The sequence below is a fragment of the Ylistrum balloti genome, unplaced genomic scaffold (assembly GCF_031769215.1).
Source record: "Ylistrum balloti isolate Yb309-2 unplaced genomic scaffold, AGI_CSIRO_Ybal_v1 Utg371136, whole genome shotgun sequence".
NCBI classification, from domain to species: domain Eukaryota; kingdom Metazoa; phylum Mollusca; class Bivalvia; order Pectinida; family Pectinidae; genus Ylistrum; species Ylistrum balloti.
In genome coordinates, this window is record NW_026782623.1 from 44,203 (window position 1) to 61,435 (window position 17,233).

Consider the following 17,233-nt stretch of genomic DNA (forward strand, 5'->3'; position numbering starts at 1 on the left):
AAATTACCATTATTAATCTAAAATGGCTTCCGTATTGAATTCAGCCAGGATTTAAAAGATAAATTCAAGACTTTTTGAGACTGATTATTATACAATATTATCATTCCCAATTAGTAAAACACTCCAGCTTATTTTTCCACAACCATCCTTTTGTAAATACTAAGCACATTGACAATTGCAACTGACCTGCTTAATAGATAAAAGAAAAACCAAGTTAATATTTCACTCCTTTAATGAAGAACATTGATGTGAGCATATCTGTACTGATAGGATGTTGGGTTCCTAACCAACACTGTACAATGTAGTTGATGTGGCATTGTGTCAAGAAGTTTTAATAGTCCAATGATAGAGACAAATCCAAGGCCTCGACCGTTTCCGACTCCCAGGGTGAATCCTCCTTCCTTGATGTAACCAATCAGGGGTCGGCTGCAGCTGTCTATTAGGTCAACACCACCTCCATCACCACCAAGTGTTTCACTCTGAACATCAGTCAAAGCTTTGTTGTCATTTCCTGCTGTACCAGAATTGTCTGTCATTCCTGTCGTATTTTTTTCACCACTATTATCTGACTTTTGCTTCTTTGTCTTTTTCTTGTCTTTCTTTTCCTTCTTTGTTTTGTCTTCATGCACTGTTTCCATAGGACCACCAGACTTTGGGTCAGATACTAATCGCGACAAATCCTCACGAGTTGGAATGGATATATTTGCAAACCTTTCAGGACAACCACGGGAAACCATAACTATCTCTACAGGAATTAGACAATTTGTATGTTTGCTTCCAAATATTAGAAGTTGATCATTCTTGCTCAATATAGATACCATGTTGGTGAATAAGCTGTCTTTGTTTTCTTTGGATAGTTTTCGATTTGCTGCCACTGATAGAACTTTACTCAATTCTTTCAAGATTGCTTTGTCTCTCATCACATAAAAGTAACCCCTGGTTTGATTCCATTCCTCTTGCATTTCCTCTTTGACTGCCCACTGCTTTACAAGGCTGCTCCAAGGGAACTCGAATGAGCATTGTATTCCTAGCTTGGTGAAATTCGGACGTTTAGCAGGTGGTTTCTTGTTATAGATATCCATAGACTGGTGATGTAGATTCCTCTCCTCCTCTCTCCCCACAGCAGTATCAGGATAACCTTGCGGAAAGTGAAACACTCCCTGTTCATGAGCCAGACTTTCTGACTCCAATAGTCCACCTGCTCGTGCACACCTGTAGTTAAAAGCTACCCAGAATGCCATGCTCCATCCTGCTGGAATTACAATGTCCCATCCACTACCATAACTGAGAGCTGTACCATTTTGACCTTTGGACTTTGACCTAACCCCTGGAATCTGGATGAGGATAATGGGGATTTTGGATTCCTTTAGGCCTAACTCTAGAGGAGTTCCTGAAAAAATAAAAAAATAAATAAAAAATTACAAAAAGACCATGGGACAACAATATTAATGTACAACTGCTTGTAATAAAGGCAAGTACTTTAACTAGAAACATACTCTGAGTATTTCCATACTCCAATTTACCTGGTATGAGATGATCTGACTTTAGTACATTGAGTTGGTGATCTGTCATTTTGGATTGCTTGACATCTGATCTCACTGTTGGGTCCCAAATGGCTGACAAGGACACGTCTGGTACAGGTGTCTCTGACATCACACAGGGATCACTCTCCACTGCCAACAGTACACAGAAAAACCTTTGAATAATGTTAACACAATTTAATTATAGATTATAGAACAGTGAAAAACACATCCCTGCCAAGTGGACCAACAGGAATCAAACCAAGGTCTCTGACGTGCTCTAAATCCAAGCCTTATATTAAATCTTGTATTTACCAGGATGACATACTCCCTCTCCAGGGGAGAACTTGATCTCACAAGTAGCACAAATCTAAGTATTTCCATCATTACCTCTTGGGCCCAATGTTAGAGCTTATGTGAAAGAACAAAGAAAAACACATCCCTACCTAGTTCCTTGACAGAAATTAGCCAGTCTCTTATGTGATAATACATGACTACCAACAGAGCTAAAGAAGAATGCTTATTCAGCGACATAATAAAGACCTTTTCATGTATTTGTATATATGTGTATATGTGATCATAATAAAGATAAAGAATCTAAATTATTGTTGGATCATAATACGCATTACTAAATTTCACTAGATTTCCATCAATCATCCCAGTGAACAACTACAGAAATTTTACTCAATAAATGAATTGTGAATCTGTCAGGTGTCATTCAGACTGATGCCAGCAACGTGGCTATTGGAGCGGTCTTAAGTCAGAATATCAAAGATAAGGAACACCCTATTGTGTACATCAGCAGAAAGTTACTGCCGCGGGAACAAAATTACTCTACAGTGGAGAAGGAATGTTTAGCTATCGTTTGGAGTGTTGAGTCATTCTCCTATTATATTAGTGGTGTCCACTTTACCATTGTGACTGACCACAATCCACTTAAAACAAAATGCACTTACAAAAATAAAACATTAAATGAAAAATTTCAAAACATTAAACAACAGCTGTCTTAAATGATTGCAGGGATATCTATGAATGCTGATTGTTGAGGTGACCTTGGCATTTTTCAATCGAACAAAAAGCAAGGATTGGTAACAACAGGCTAAAAATGCAATGTGCTAAGTCTAATTTGAGAAATTCACAATATTTTTAGTCTAGAGAAGAACATGATTTTTCAAAATATTTATGATTTCCCTTAATTCTCACAGGAAAACATAAGAGTAAATGACCACAATATCTGTCACCATTAAAGGTTTCAGTGAATAAGATCTAGTGGTGGATGTATCAAGACTTACCATGTATTTATTCAATTAAATGCAAAATAATATGTTATCAAGATATTCTTCCTGAGTATCTATAACAACCTCCATCTAGTAAGTGATTCTATTCCTTCCAGTTATCAATAACTGGAAAATTAATACTTTGATAAAACACTGTGTTTCTTTCGAATATCTATATTAAAAAACACAAGTTTTAATCTTACCTTCCTGGCTTTCTGTAACTTTCGTTCTGATGTCTGGCATGAGGATCCTGGGGTCCCGCACTGTCAGACCTAACACTAGATGGGGAGTTAGCTCCCCTGGAGATCTGCACTTGGTAATCTCATTCCAGAATTGTTTCTGCTGTGTATGGCCAATGGATGTGTGATCCTTGCTGTAGAACTGCTGCCACCAAAACTCACCACTAACATCTTGTGGTAACATGTCAGCCACCTGAAAGTCATTCCATTAAAGACAAGAACAAGAATTAGTAAGTCATGATATATTATGTTGAATAAGTAAAACTATAGACCTTACTTTCTTACTAGGTATATACAGTGTAACAGGAAAAAGAAAAGCATTCAGTATACAGCAATGATAGAAAAAATTAATGGGAAAGACAACAAAGTTTAAATAGAACATGATGTAAAAGATGCCCATGTGCCATAACAGACATCTGGCTTTATTGATCTATTTCTAGTATAACAACTGCATAAGTATGAATGGTTATAAAAGCAGTTCAGATTTATGGATATTTCAATAATGAAGGCAAACAAGAGACCCAATGGACAAGAATCGCTTACATGTTCTACAGCTTACACAGAAGACTTTATCAATTCTTAAAGTCAATTTCTGCAAACCTGAAAACCTTCTCTTAAAGCATACCACTACAAATACCATAACCCAGGAACTATTGCTAAATGGAAAAAGGAATTTCAAGTTCATAACATCTTTGAATCCTGTGAACTAAAAAGTAGGTCAATTTCAATCATCTGAATAAACTTTGTAGCCCTTAATTCTCTGATGTTACAGAACCAATATTGATAATTTAGTTTAGTTTACTGTTGCCTTATGTCCTTTTAACAGGTAGGATCATTTAAGGATGTGCCATGTTTGGGTGGTGGAAGAAAACTTGAGTTCTCCGAGAAAACTGACAAAGGCCTTTAACCTGTGACGCGAAGATGGAGGGCTAGTGATGTCAGACATTTTAGCTACTCAACCACCATGGCCCTAATGGGTTATTGAGAAGTTGTATTAAGATTTAAACATATTTTGCACCTGTGATATTGAAAGTGGATCAAGCTCATTCATTTCAACAAACTTGGTGACCCTTCATCCCAATATACTACAGGCTCAATCAGCACCCTTGGCTTTTTTATTATGGAGAAAATGTTATTTAAACATTTTAATACATTTCACCAATGTGACCTTGGGAAGTAGGTCAAGGTCATTTATATAAAGAAACCTGATAGTCCTTCATTCAAGCTGACTACATGCCTAAAATGAGAACCTTTGGATTTTTTGTTAATGAGAAAAGTAGTTTGAATGGCAACTTTTAAGCATAACATACAGCACATGACAAAGAGAACACCACTGATATAGGTCATCCAGACCATTTGCGTGAAATGACCTAAATATACAAAAGGAAAGCAGTAGGTATAAGATAACATCAGCAAAAGCAACTTTGATTTAAAATTTGATAAAATGCAGGTGTACCTGAAGTGTTTGTGATAGGACCGTTTGTGAGGTAGGCCCTGTTAGACGGAATCGCACTAGACAATCCTTTAGGGACTCCATCCACACCTCACCAGCCCTCACCTTCCATGTTGCCAATTTTTTCTTGCTGTCTTTGTCATTTTTTCTCACATTGTTTGAATTTGTTTTTATAGAAATGTCCTTTGATGTCTCATTGTTGTAAATCTCTTTTGCTTTGGATACAACTGTCTTAATTTCGTCAACATGTACATCATCTTTTTTTTGTTGATTTGTTTCATCAATAAAAACATTGGAGACCTTCACTTGAGTTTCTGTAACAACTTCCATTTCCTGGCCTTGAGCTTCAACCTCCCTGGAGAACAGGAATGATTTCTCTAGGTTCTGACAGACCTCCTCATGACAGCCAGGATGGACCCATATCCAAAGCTGCCGCAAATCTGTTGTCAGATCACTTCCTGTCTGAGGTTTCCATAGAAACGAGGCACATCCAATGGCCCCAAGTGGATAATGATCGCATGAGTAGAGCATGGTGTGGCCTTCCCTGATCCCTGACAGGCAGCCCTTAGCTGCAAAAGTCTGCCCTGGAATCCCACAGGGGAAAAATTTATATAGCCAAGGATATTTAATTGACTTTAATAACATAAAACAAAACCAAAAATATACAGAGAAAAATTAAAAAGGAAAAAGATACAAATAAAGTTGTAATTAACATTTACCACAAAATACTGATCAATGTGGACCGTGGCTGAAAGTTTTGTCTTGATTAAAATGCAATGGAACACATAAATGTAGTAAACTAAGCTCTTTCATATCTGCAGCTAAATTTCAGCATTATACTTATCAAACTAAGCTCTTTTATATCTGCAGCTAAATTTCAGCATTATACTTATCAAACTAAGCTCTTTTATATCTGCAGCTAAATTTCAGCATTATACTTATCAAACTAAGCTCTTTTATATCTGCAGCTAAATTTCAGCATTATACTTATCAAACTAAGCTCTTTTATATCTGCAGCTAAATTTCAGCATTATACTTATCAAACTAAGCTCTTTTATATCTGCAGCTAAATTTCAGCATCATACTTATCAAACTAAGCTCTTTCATATCTGTAGCTAAATTTCAGCATCATACTTATCAAAGTTAAATGCCAGAAATTTGCTTCACTTATAAATCTTAGTTTAACTAAGGTAATGTTACATGCTTTGCATTATTTAAATACCAAACACATTTTTTTACTGATTAAGATCCTGTGATAATATATGTATGTTGTACCAGTCTGTTATGGTTATTTACCTGTGGAATTATTCGTCATGTGACTCAGACCATCTAGTAGACAATGCTCTGGTCCTTTCAGCTCAATGCAGCACATATATGAATGGTCCTAAAATGAAATTGAAAACATTCAAATCTAAATGGATGGTGCATACAGGCAACATCTACCTCGACTTTGGAATAATATCACTTACATATATACACCAATATGAAAATCAGTGTCGCCGACTGATCTGGTCCTCAGATCGACCTGATAATTGCCATATCATGACCTCCTCAAATCACGATAAATACTAAAGATTGTACTAAAGACACACAAGTGAATAGCATCTATTAATACAAATTATAGTAAGAAACAATAGAGCCAAACAATGAATTAAACTGCATCATACAGCTGTGTTGTCCTCCTTGGACTCATCAGTGATGCTAAGGACTTTCACCATCCTTTATCTCTTCACTTTTGATCAATACACAATATTTAAAAATTTCAAAATCATTTAAATTTTTAATCAAGTATACTGTAAATGTACATACAGTAAAACACGGATAAGTGTAAGTTGATGGGATCAAATGAAATATTACAATTATCTGATGGTTCAATGAAGCCATGTTTCTATGAATGGAGACACTGTGAATCAAAGACTGACCCTATTTCATCAGTTGTTTACTGAATACATGTCTCACAGATGGCTTGAGAGTAACGAACAAGTAATAAATTAAATAAAAATATTTTATTTAAATGAACAGTAATAAGTACAAAGATAAAACTGAAAATGTAATGTGAAACACTCATCATTGAATTGCAGCACACATGTAGATATGCACCCACTCTCACACACATAACTTAATGAAATCAATACCTAAGGCAATAATTATCAAACTCCCATTTATATCCTTAAGAGTAAGAAATCCTGTCAACAATATTTTAAAACAAAACTAAATAAATATGTACTCATGAACATTCTACATTGATATAATATCAAAAGCAATGAGGTGGGCTACGAAAGGGTGAAGGCCGCATCAGTGTCACTGAAACGTAACTTTACAGGTACAGCACCATAAAAGCATAACTGTAAATAGAATTAAATCAAACTTTCTTCTATGTACATGTATATCCGGGAAATGTATTTAAAATCATAAACAAATGTGTCAATAACGAACTAGGATTTTTATTAATTTGCATCGGTATGTTATTTATCGCTTGCTTTTCGTTTTAGTTTCTGCCAGTCATGAGGTGGTTTTTTGTTTTAAGCTTGGTTGTCTAACTGGGTATAAATTCTAACTTTCACCTGTTTACCTGCGTAAACACTGGGATTAATGTTTAATCCTTAAATTACACTAGCGCTTGTTAATACGGATCACACACCGTCATTCGGACCAAAGTCAGGATATTTTTACCTGAGGCTAGGTGATGCTTGAATGTTTGACACAAAAAAGGAAATTTTGGTAGAATTCATAAGGAATGGACCACAAAATATGTTGACACAAACGCAGTATTCCACTAAACAGTGTGCAAATCATCCATGTTTAATTTACTAAGACAGAGAACAGAAAACCTCTGGGCTAAACAAAACATTTGACTTATCCGATGAATTTGTTTGACACAAGTGAGTTTTATCGTATTTCATCATTGTTCTAATTTGCCAAAAAAGTGATAATGTGCTAAATCAGGTATGTTTACAGTTGTAAAAATAAAAACAAAACAAAACATATAATATAAACACAACTTTCCCACTTTTTGATTACTGGGTACATTTTACACAAAGTCAATGATTAGTTTACCTTTCACACGATGGTTTACGAGATTGATGTTCTGTTAACCTGTAATGATGATACACGTTAGCGTACCTGAATGAGACAGTGGTGTTTCGTTGACCTGTAGGCTGCTCTCTTGCTTTTGTCTGTTGGTTGTAGTGGGATTTTGTACCCCCACTTTTCCTCCATTTTGAATCTTTTAGCATGCCAAATGTGTGTCTCCAACCAAACATGCTTCCTCTGCCTTCTATCATACTCATCCAGTAAGTTATTTGGACGTCGACGAAACTTACGACTTGGAGGTTTTCTTCGTGTCTTTGTATCACGGTTGACATACTGAGAGACAAATTGTTTTTAGCTTAGAGTCTCACATTATTCATAAAAACGTCCTTATGTATAACTATACAGACCTAACCCTAAAATCAGCTGATATTCTGGATGGATCCTGTATGAACTTTTAGAGATTCAAACTTCAACAACCTAAAGCATTCTACTTACTGTGTGGGTAATATAGCAGAACTAGTGATGATCTTTTACAGCAACAACATACACAGCATAGTTGACATTTTCTTACACATCTATTTAATTGGATATTTTCCACTTATCTACATTACTTATTTGTTTATTTCTCTGTGTTTCCTTTGTCTTTGGAATAAATTAAATGAGTAATTATTGAAAATTTTATGTTATCAATTTCCACATACTTCTTTCTTAGCAGCTTCACGTAGTCGCCGTGGCAGTCGTTTGATGTCGTGACTTAGGGCTCGTCGTCTCAGACCTTTGGGGAGAAGTTGCATAACAAGACGGTTCCCCCTTGACTCACCAAGATACTTCTGGAGAGCCTTGATCTCTGCTGCTCTGTTCTCTACATACTCCACCACCCCAATTTCTGTGTACAAAACATAGACAAGCCTTCAGTTAGGCTCTCAGCATTATTATTAAAAAAATTACAGAAAAAGTACACATTTTGTGTTAGATTAATCTGGATGCCAAAGATTTAAGAATACCATATGATGTTTCAATTACTATTCTGTTACCATTATAAGACAAATTCAAAGTGTGAAACATAATTGCACTTCACATTGTATTAGATGATAATATATTCACAGGAATTTTAAGCTGTAGTATAGTCTTATGTACACTAGAGTGGTAAGTAAAGACAAGATAGCAATAAGATTGTGAAAACAGCTTGAATTGGTCAAACCATACATTTGTTCGTTGGCTTTATTACCCTGCCAACAACCAACTAGAAGTAAATGTTCCGGGGCACAGAAATGAAGATTTTCTACGTCTATTAAATTTCTTCATAGCTGCTACAAATATCTGACAAGTAGTCAATTGGTGTTTACCTTCATGAATAGAACCTGCTGGCACAGTTAGTGCATTGTGCAACAACATGTATACATTAAAATCTAACAAATATAGTGTGTGAAACTTCATTGGATATTTCGATCACTCTTTTTAACATCTTGCACACAGCAGAAAGTTGAGAATCTAAATCTTCATATTAAAAGTTTTCAATTGCTTAACCTCAAGTTAATTATAAAGATTCAGTCCTAATGGTGAGTTCCTACATTGCATTCATGTTCATTTCTCCTCCCTGTCAATATAAGTGATGGTTTGGATGAAAGCTGTATACTTTTGTTGATTGATGGCTTCATTGTTGATCCTGAATATAGCATTAATCAATAATGGTCATCTTCAACAGACTTACAACTTACATACCTCTGGGTGCAAAGTGAAGTATGTCTTCTTCCTCCTCTCTCTTACGCTTTGATCCTTTCTGCTTAGCCATCTGTATGAAAGAGAAGTAAATAAGTATACCCAGGGCTCTTGATCTGCAAAATTTGGGGCCAAATTCCCAATGCAAAATAGTATCTTTTTTTCCCAATTTAGACCCCAAGTTTTCCCAATTCCAAGGAAAACGCCGCTATTTTTCCCAATTCTAAGGGCCCCAGGCCCCAGTCCCAAAATGGGGTGTGAGAGCCCTGATACTAAATACTAATATTAATCTAGTTTAGGAATTAGTGTCTATCACTGCTTTAGCCACAGGCCTCTACTTCTTGTGATTACTGGCAATTCTTCAAAGATGAACTCAGAAGTTTATGTACAGGCATGTTATGCAAAAGTGCACTAAACTTAGTGTGTAGTTCTAGATCTTGCTCTAATCGAAATACATATGCTTTTGATCTTGTTCAGCACTAAACAATCCTCTTCTTTTGTTTTCAATAATGATAATATTTAATCAGGTAAAAGACATGCCGTACATAAAATGTACATCAGAGATTTCCGAGGATATGTCATACATTAAATTTGCGGGTATAGTGCACACTGGGGTATAGTGTCCTGGTACGTTTTAATTACAATTAATTATTCTGACGTTCTATCAACTTTTTTATATTGATCTGCAGTGGTTCATCAATATGCAAAAAGTTGATATATACCACTGATGTTTTCTATCAAGGTAACACTTTGCTTTAGATGAGCGTGTTGGGCACCACAGCGGAAAATGGCATTGGAAACAAGCTTCATGTACCTAGTGGCTTTATGAGTTATCCTAGGCAAATCATGTACTGTAATATCATAACTATTTGATTACTCAAAGGAGTAACTATTTCTCAAATACCCACTTTATACCCATATGCAGATCTGTGCCTGTTTGACAGGCGCCGTGTCACAGATCCACCAATGCAGTCATACGGGAGCATAGCAGGCTGTGCTCAACTTGATAAGTATATATGTTCATAGTTTTTATTTACTAGAGAACTAAATTTACCAGCATATTTAGCTAAAGGTAGAATTGCATCATAGTTGCCAATTCAAATTTACTTCAGTAACTGTTTTGTAATAAGATTAAAATAAAATATGCTTCACACAATTACCTTCGTGTTATTTAGTACAAAACGTCAAACAACACTCTTTCTTTCTTTCCACGTTTTTCGAATGGACGCAGACATGTTGGCTAGAGGAACTCTTTAAATGAAAGGTAGAAAAAGACATTCGCGAGGTCAAGCACGGGGAAGTCGCAGATAAGATTGACACACGTCTCTGTTACATAATTTTACGTTAGAATGGCAGGAGTTGTTAGAAAAATTATTCAGACGTCGAATGCTCCAGCAGCTATTGGTTCATACAGGTAAACATTAGTGTGATGGACATCCGGCCTACATATGGCGATCTACTTTCGTTTTATGTTACACTTACATTAACTAATCTTAAGGTCGACACTTGAACTTTACACAAAAACTACCCAAAACACCCTCAAACTACTCAAAAACTCCTTAAACTACTTTAAAACACTCGATAATCCCAAAAATCACATAGAAACAGGAAACAATATAAACGTTGTTTATATGGTGAAAAGACACTCTTTTACGGCTCCCGATATTTGTTTTGTACGGAAAATAGGTATAACGCATATATATCGGCAACACATATCTGCTTTACGGACAAAATTAGAAGAATTTGTTTAACAGTCTTATTGAAATTAATAGGAAAAATCCCTTTGCGCCCACTTGTATTCCCAAGTGTCTTAAATGGGTTCATTTTAAGGTGTATATATCTTAAGTGAATATTTCGCGACTAGGTTATTTGAAATTTGATGTTGAACTTTTCTGAAGTAAACGTTTTTCACCAGGTGAACACATGGATAGACTAATTCAACACTGGAAAATATTACTAAAGCCGTGATTGTCCACATTGATGAAAACTCATCACTGTGGGGTCATATTGCAAACACATGCATTCATATCACCTCCAGATCCATCCAACATCAGGAGGTCACGGCGAACGGGATTGCTTAGTTTTTAGAAAGAGTTTGAGTGTCGTAGGTGCAGTATATGGGTGTTTAGGGTAGTTTTGAAGACAGTATTTGTACAGTTGCTTCACAGGTATGTGTATGAAAAGATTCTTTGTTTTTGAATCATTATCTTTTCCATAAAAATAAGAAATGTAATGATTAGACTCTTGGTTGTTTAAGTCTACTGCACAAGTTGTTATTCCCATACTGGGAACCAGGGAGAGGTAGAGAGGACTATAGTTTTGCATTGCATCCATTTGTAGTGCCGTCCATCCTCCCACTATTTTGTTATTAATACTGTGGCTATGGGACTAATCTGTGGGAGGCGGTGTGTCATACTTGTATCAAATGTAAGTCACTGTGACCTACAGTTTGACCTTTGACCCATCAGAGAAAAGGTTTGTCCAGACTCTATCTCCTACATTTTTTGTCACTGGAAATTCATACTTTGGATATGAATTGACCTTGATGAGATGGTGTGTTATGTATCAAATGTAGGTGACGATTGACTTACATCAGAGAAAAAAATGTCACTAGGATTTCAAACTTTGTGTATGAGATAACCTTGTTGGGCCAGTGTGCCATGTATCAAAAGTAGGTCACTCTGACCCATAACCTACATCAAAAAAGGTTTGTCTGGGCTCTATTTCCAAGACACTACTTGTCACTTGTCTACATGGGGTACAGGTTCACCTTGGTGAGGCAGTGTGTCAATGCCGACTTGTAATTCACCAAATGGTCTTGCTTTGGTTCTTTAACTTACCATATTTAATGGTGGAAAAATCACATGTCCAGAAGCACGTATTAATCACAAGAACCTGTTGGCTAGTGACCAACCCTTGTTTTTCTCCAGCTACATTGGTGCCTGTGACATATTCTTGTCTGTCTCCCTTATTGTGGTGCCAGTGACTAATCCTTGCTTCTCTCCGGTAACAATGGTGCAAGTGACTGTCTTTAATCTCTGTGGTAACAATGGTAATTGTAACCTGCTTCTCCTCTGTAAGAATGGTGCCAATGACGAACCTTTGTACCTCTTCTGTAAAAGTAGTGCCAGTGACAAACCATTTTCTCTTGCAACTATGGTTCCAAAGACCAACCCTTGTTTCTGTCTAGTAACAATGGTGCTGGTGACCAACCCTTGTTTCTGCCTAGTAAAAATTGTGCTGGTAACCAAACCTGGTTTCTGTCTAGTAACAATTGTGCTGGTAACCAAACCTGGTTTCTGTCTAGAAACAATTGTGCTGGTGACCAAACCCTTTTACTCTTCTGTATCTGTGGTGCTAATGACCAACTCTTGTTCCTTTCCTTTCACAGTTGCGCTAATATTCAACCATTGTTTCTTTCAGGTAAAATTAATGCTAATGATCAACCCTTGTCTCTTTCTGGTAAAAGTAATGCTGATGATCAAACCTTGTTTCTTTCTGGTAAAAGTAATGCTGATGATCAAACCTTTTATCTTTCTGGTAAAAGTAATGCTGATGATCAACCATGGTTTCTTTCTGGTAAAAGTAATGCTGATGATCAACCATTGTTTCTTTCTGGTAAAAGTAATGCTGATGATCAAACCTTGTTTCTTTCTGGTAAAAGTAATGCTGATGATCAACCATTGTTTCCTCTTGTAAAAGTAATGCTGATGATCAACCATTGTTTCTTTCTGGTAAAAGTAATGCTGATGATCAAACCTTGTTTCTTTCTGGTAAAAGTAATGCTGATGATCAACCATTGTTTCTCTCTGGTAAAAGTAATGCTGATTATCAAACCTTTTATCTTTCTGGTAAAAGTAATGCTGATGATCAAACCTTGTTTCCTCTGGTAAAAGTAATGCTGATGATCAAACCTTTTATCTTTCTGGTATCTCTTTACAACTGACAGCCAAGCTGTGCGTGTAGACCATACATTGTACATATCAGGGCAGATCGGATTAAAACCAACCACAGGTGTGATGGTTGAAGGTGGGGTCATTCCAGAGACACAGCAGGTGGATATTTTGGACAAAGAATATTTAATGCTGTTTAATTGTAATGGTTGTATAAATATTTAAAAGACAATATGAACTTAATTTTAATTCTTGTTGCAAATTTGCTCCTCCATAGGTTCTTGTAATATAGTTCCACAGGTCCAATGGGATCTTATAATATTGGAATTTTTGGATTGAAGTTAGTAAAAACATTTCATGTTCCCCAGCCAAAAATGGAATTTGATCTGCTTTTTCTTCCATTATCGTTTACATGTAATTATACTGCAGGTCATGAAAAACATGGGAGCCATATTGGAGGCTGCTGGAGCATCATTTGACAATGGTAAACTAAATGTTGTGTCTGTGTTTAGCAGAATGATTGCCAAAACAAATCAATCTAATGCACTGCTTGCCAACAGATTCTATAAAGAGTTAATTCATGTCATTTGTATTGATGTTTGCAGTGGTAAAAGCTACCGTGATGCTTGAAGATATCAACGACTTCACAGCTGTTAATACAGAGTATGCAAAGAGTGAGTTTGTAACATCGTAACAGTTATGAAGTACTAAGGTTATATCAAGCCTCTAGTCTACATTCATTGTATTAAGAAACATAAATACAGGTTAGACATTAGCATAGCCCTGTGCTTGTAAATTCATGAAACTGGTCACATTATTTAGATTAGTTTTGTTAAGCTCACTTTCCCAAGAGGAATGCTCTAAGGAAGAGCACTGGTAATATGTTTTTGTATACAGGTGACCAAGGCAGGGTCAATAAGGGAGTGGACGAAGTATAGTGCTGCTGAAATCACCCTGTCTGGTTGTTTTGAATGTTAATCTACCATCTGCAAATCTTGCTTGGGAAATTTTCTCTTAATTTGAAAAACTAATTTTCAATGAAAAAAACACAGGAATGGTAGAGACCATATGTAGTTGTGTATGCATGCAGGTATTTTAAGCAAAAACATTTGCTGCCATGGTAACCAGGTCACTGTACATAATATATTTGTTTAATGTCTAATAGCTCACGAATCATTGAAAAAATTAGAATCATATGAGATTGAATGTTGTAACTTATCAAAGCCTATAATTTGAAACATCAAAATTTCCAAAAAAGTCACCATGGAAACATAATGAAGACTTATGATTAGTCAGAATTTGAGCATTGTCTGTCTGATTATGTTTAAAACTGGTACATGAAAAGGCAGATGCATTGGAAGTATTTACCAAAATGTTACTTATCCTTTGGTTGCCATGTTAACCAAAAGAAGGCCTACCATGAGTTGTGAATTTTTATGCTCCCTGAAAATTTTCCACTTTGTATATATTTAACTGCCCACAGTTCAGCAAGGATTATGAAATTTGGTGTTTATATCAGGATGAGGTGCAGTGTACTAGATTCAAACCCCCAAAAACCCCCTTTTATAGAGATTTCCATTTCATTAAAATTTGAGTTCAGGGCGTAGCTTTTTCCTTGCATTTAAACTAGGATACTGAAACTTAGTTTATACATTGACTAATGATATGCAGTGTACCAAAGTTAGGGTCCGAAACCTTTTGTTAATGAGTTATTGCCCTTTGTTAAAATTTTGTGTGCAGAGCACAGTTTTTTATATGACCAAATACAAAATTCACGTACAGAAAAAAACCTTCAATAAAATTGTTTAGAAGTTCCACTAATACTCATGTTTTTTTTGTTTGTTTTATAATTCAGATTTTACAAAAAACTTTCCAGCCAGGGCTTTGGTACAAGTGGCAGCACTTCCAAGGGTTTGTACATATAGTTTCTTGACACTACATTTGATACTGTATGTCTTGTTGGACATTCTCTTTGAATCTTTCTCTTAATAATATCTTTTCACTTGTGTTAATGAAATGAAGTGGAAATCATCAGTTGAAGTTGAATCTTCGAGACAAATTGATTTCGATTATTGATTATTTCATTCAACTGAAACAGTTTCAAATCTTCAAAGTCATGTAACAAATCACACATCAAATGTACACTCATGTGAGATTTTGTATGTAAAAATTCATTCATAAATAATTTATCTTCATATCGGAATTCCTGTTTTTAACTAAATGTAACAGAAATAACACATTGTATATGTGGTAGGGCGCCAAGGTGGAAATAGAAGCTGTTGCTGTCGTTGGACCCATCACTGATGAGAGTTAATGTCCCTGTCACCGTGACCTACCTCTAAAAAGTTCACTGCATTTCATGATTTCAGCAATCCATGTATATAAGTATATATATGTTTACTGAGCATGGCAATCAAATTGCAAATAAACACAATAAATCAAAATTTTGTTTTCTGTTTTATCATACTGTTCCTGTAATGAACACTTCTTTAGTGTGTTCAAAGTACTGACCTGTTACATCATGTCAGAATGGTCAGAACATGATACACAAAGCATTACTGTTATGTTATAATGAATGTAGCAAGTATGTTTAGTTAGCTAATTTTATTATATATACTGTATTTGACAGGACTGGTGGTGGAGGGATAGACTGGTCAAAGTGTGGTAGAGTGGTATTTGATGGGCAGGTGGTGGAGGGATAGACTGGTCAAAGTGTGGTAGAGTGGTATTTGACAGGACTGATGTTGGAAGGACAGACTGGTCAAAGTGTGGTAGAGTGGTATTTGACAGGACTGGTGGTGGAGGGATAGACTGGTCAAAGTGTGGTAGAGTGGTATTTGACAGGACTGGTGGTGGAAGGACAGACTGGTCAAAGTGTGGTAGAGTGGTATTTGATGGGCAGGTGGTGGAGGGATAGACTGGTCAAAGTGTGGTAGAGTGGTATTTGATGGATAGGTGGTGGAAAGACAGACTGGTCAAACTGTGGTAGAGTGGTATTTGATGGGCAGGTGGTGGAGGGATAGACTGGTCAAAGTGTGGTAGAGTGGTATTTGATGGGCAGGTGGTGGAGGACAGACTGGTCAAAGTGTGGTAGAGTGGTATTTGATGGGTAGATGGTGGAGGGACAGACTGGTCAAAGTGTGGTAGAGTGGTATTTGATGGGCAGGTGGTGGAGGGACAGACTGGTCAAAGTGTGGTAGAGTGGTATTTGATGGGCAGGTGGTGGAGGGACAGACTGGTCAAAGTGTGGTAGAGTGGTATTTGATGGGCAGGTGGTGGAGGGACAGACTGGTCAAAGTGTGGTAGAGTGGTATTTGATGGGCAGGTGGTGGAGGACAGACTGGTCAAAGTGTGGTCGAGTGGTATTTGATGGGCAGGTGGTAGAGGGACAGACTGGTCAAAGTGTGGTAGAGTGGTATTTGATGGGCAGGTGGTGGAGGACAGACTGGTCAAAGTGTGGTAGAGTGGTATTTGACAGGACTGGTGGTGGAGGGATAGACTGGTCAAAGTGTGGTAAAATGGTATTTGATGGGCAGGTGGTGGAAGGACAGACTGGTCAAAGTGTGGTAGAGTGGTATTTGATGGGCAGGTGTTGGAGGGATAGACTGGTCAAAGTGGTAGAGTGGTATTTGACAGGACTGGTGGTGGAAGGACAGACTGGTCAAAGTGTGGTAGAGTGGTATTTGACAGGACTGGTGGTGGAGGGATAGACTGGTCAAAGTGTGGTAGAGTGGTATTTGACAGGATTGGTGGTGGAAGGACAGACTGGTCAAAGTGTGGTAGAGTGGTATTTGATGGGCAGGTGGTGGAGGGATAGACTGGTCAAAGTGTGGTAGAGTGGTATTTGATGGGCAGGTGGTGGAGAAATAGACTGGTCAAAGTGTGGTAGAGTGGTATTTGATGGGCAGGTGGTGGAGGACAGACTGGTCAAAGTGTGGTAGAGTGGTATTTGATGGGCAGGTGGTGGAAGGACAGACTGGTCAAAGTGTGGTAGAGTGGTATTTGATTGGCAGGTGGTGGAAGGACAGACTGGTCAAAGTGTGGTAGAGTGGTATTTGATGGGCAGGTGGTGGAGAAATAGACTGGTCAAAGTGTGGTA

The 17,233-nt window shown here is 37.0% G+C and overlaps 2 protein-coding genes across 2 annotated transcripts; one reads left to right on the top strand and one right to left on the bottom strand.

Moving 5' to 3' along the window:
* Nucleotides 1-214: 214 nt before the first annotated feature.
* LOC132561012 (ribonucleases P/MRP protein subunit POP1-like) lies at nt 215-10,481 on the bottom strand. The gene is made up of 9 exons (XM_060225729.1): nt 10,402-10,481; nt 9,245-9,314; nt 8,224-8,408; nt 7,613-7,855; nt 5,786-5,873; nt 4,493-5,073; nt 3,001-3,229; nt 1,524-1,673; nt 215-1,390 (listed from the first exon to the last, which is right to left on the bottom strand). Exons 2-9 carry the CDS (start codon nt 9,312-9,314, stop codon nt 231-233), a joined length of 2,706 nt encoding a protein of 901 aa, XP_060081712.1. The 5' UTR covers nt 10,402-10,481; the 3' UTR covers nt 215-230.
* Nucleotides 10,482-10,518: 37 nt separating this feature from the next.
* Nucleotides 10,519-15,578, top strand: LOC132561009 (2-iminobutanoate/2-iminopropanoate deaminase-like). The gene is made up of 6 exons (XM_060225726.1): nt 10,519-10,655; nt 13,191-13,296; nt 13,564-13,618; nt 13,740-13,808; nt 14,990-15,045; nt 15,389-15,578. Exons 1-6 carry the CDS (start codon nt 10,591-10,593, stop codon nt 15,446-15,448), a joined length of 411 nt encoding a protein of 136 aa, XP_060081709.1. The 5' UTR covers nt 10,519-10,590; the 3' UTR covers nt 15,449-15,578.
* Nucleotides 15,579-17,233: the final 1,655 nt, after the last annotated feature.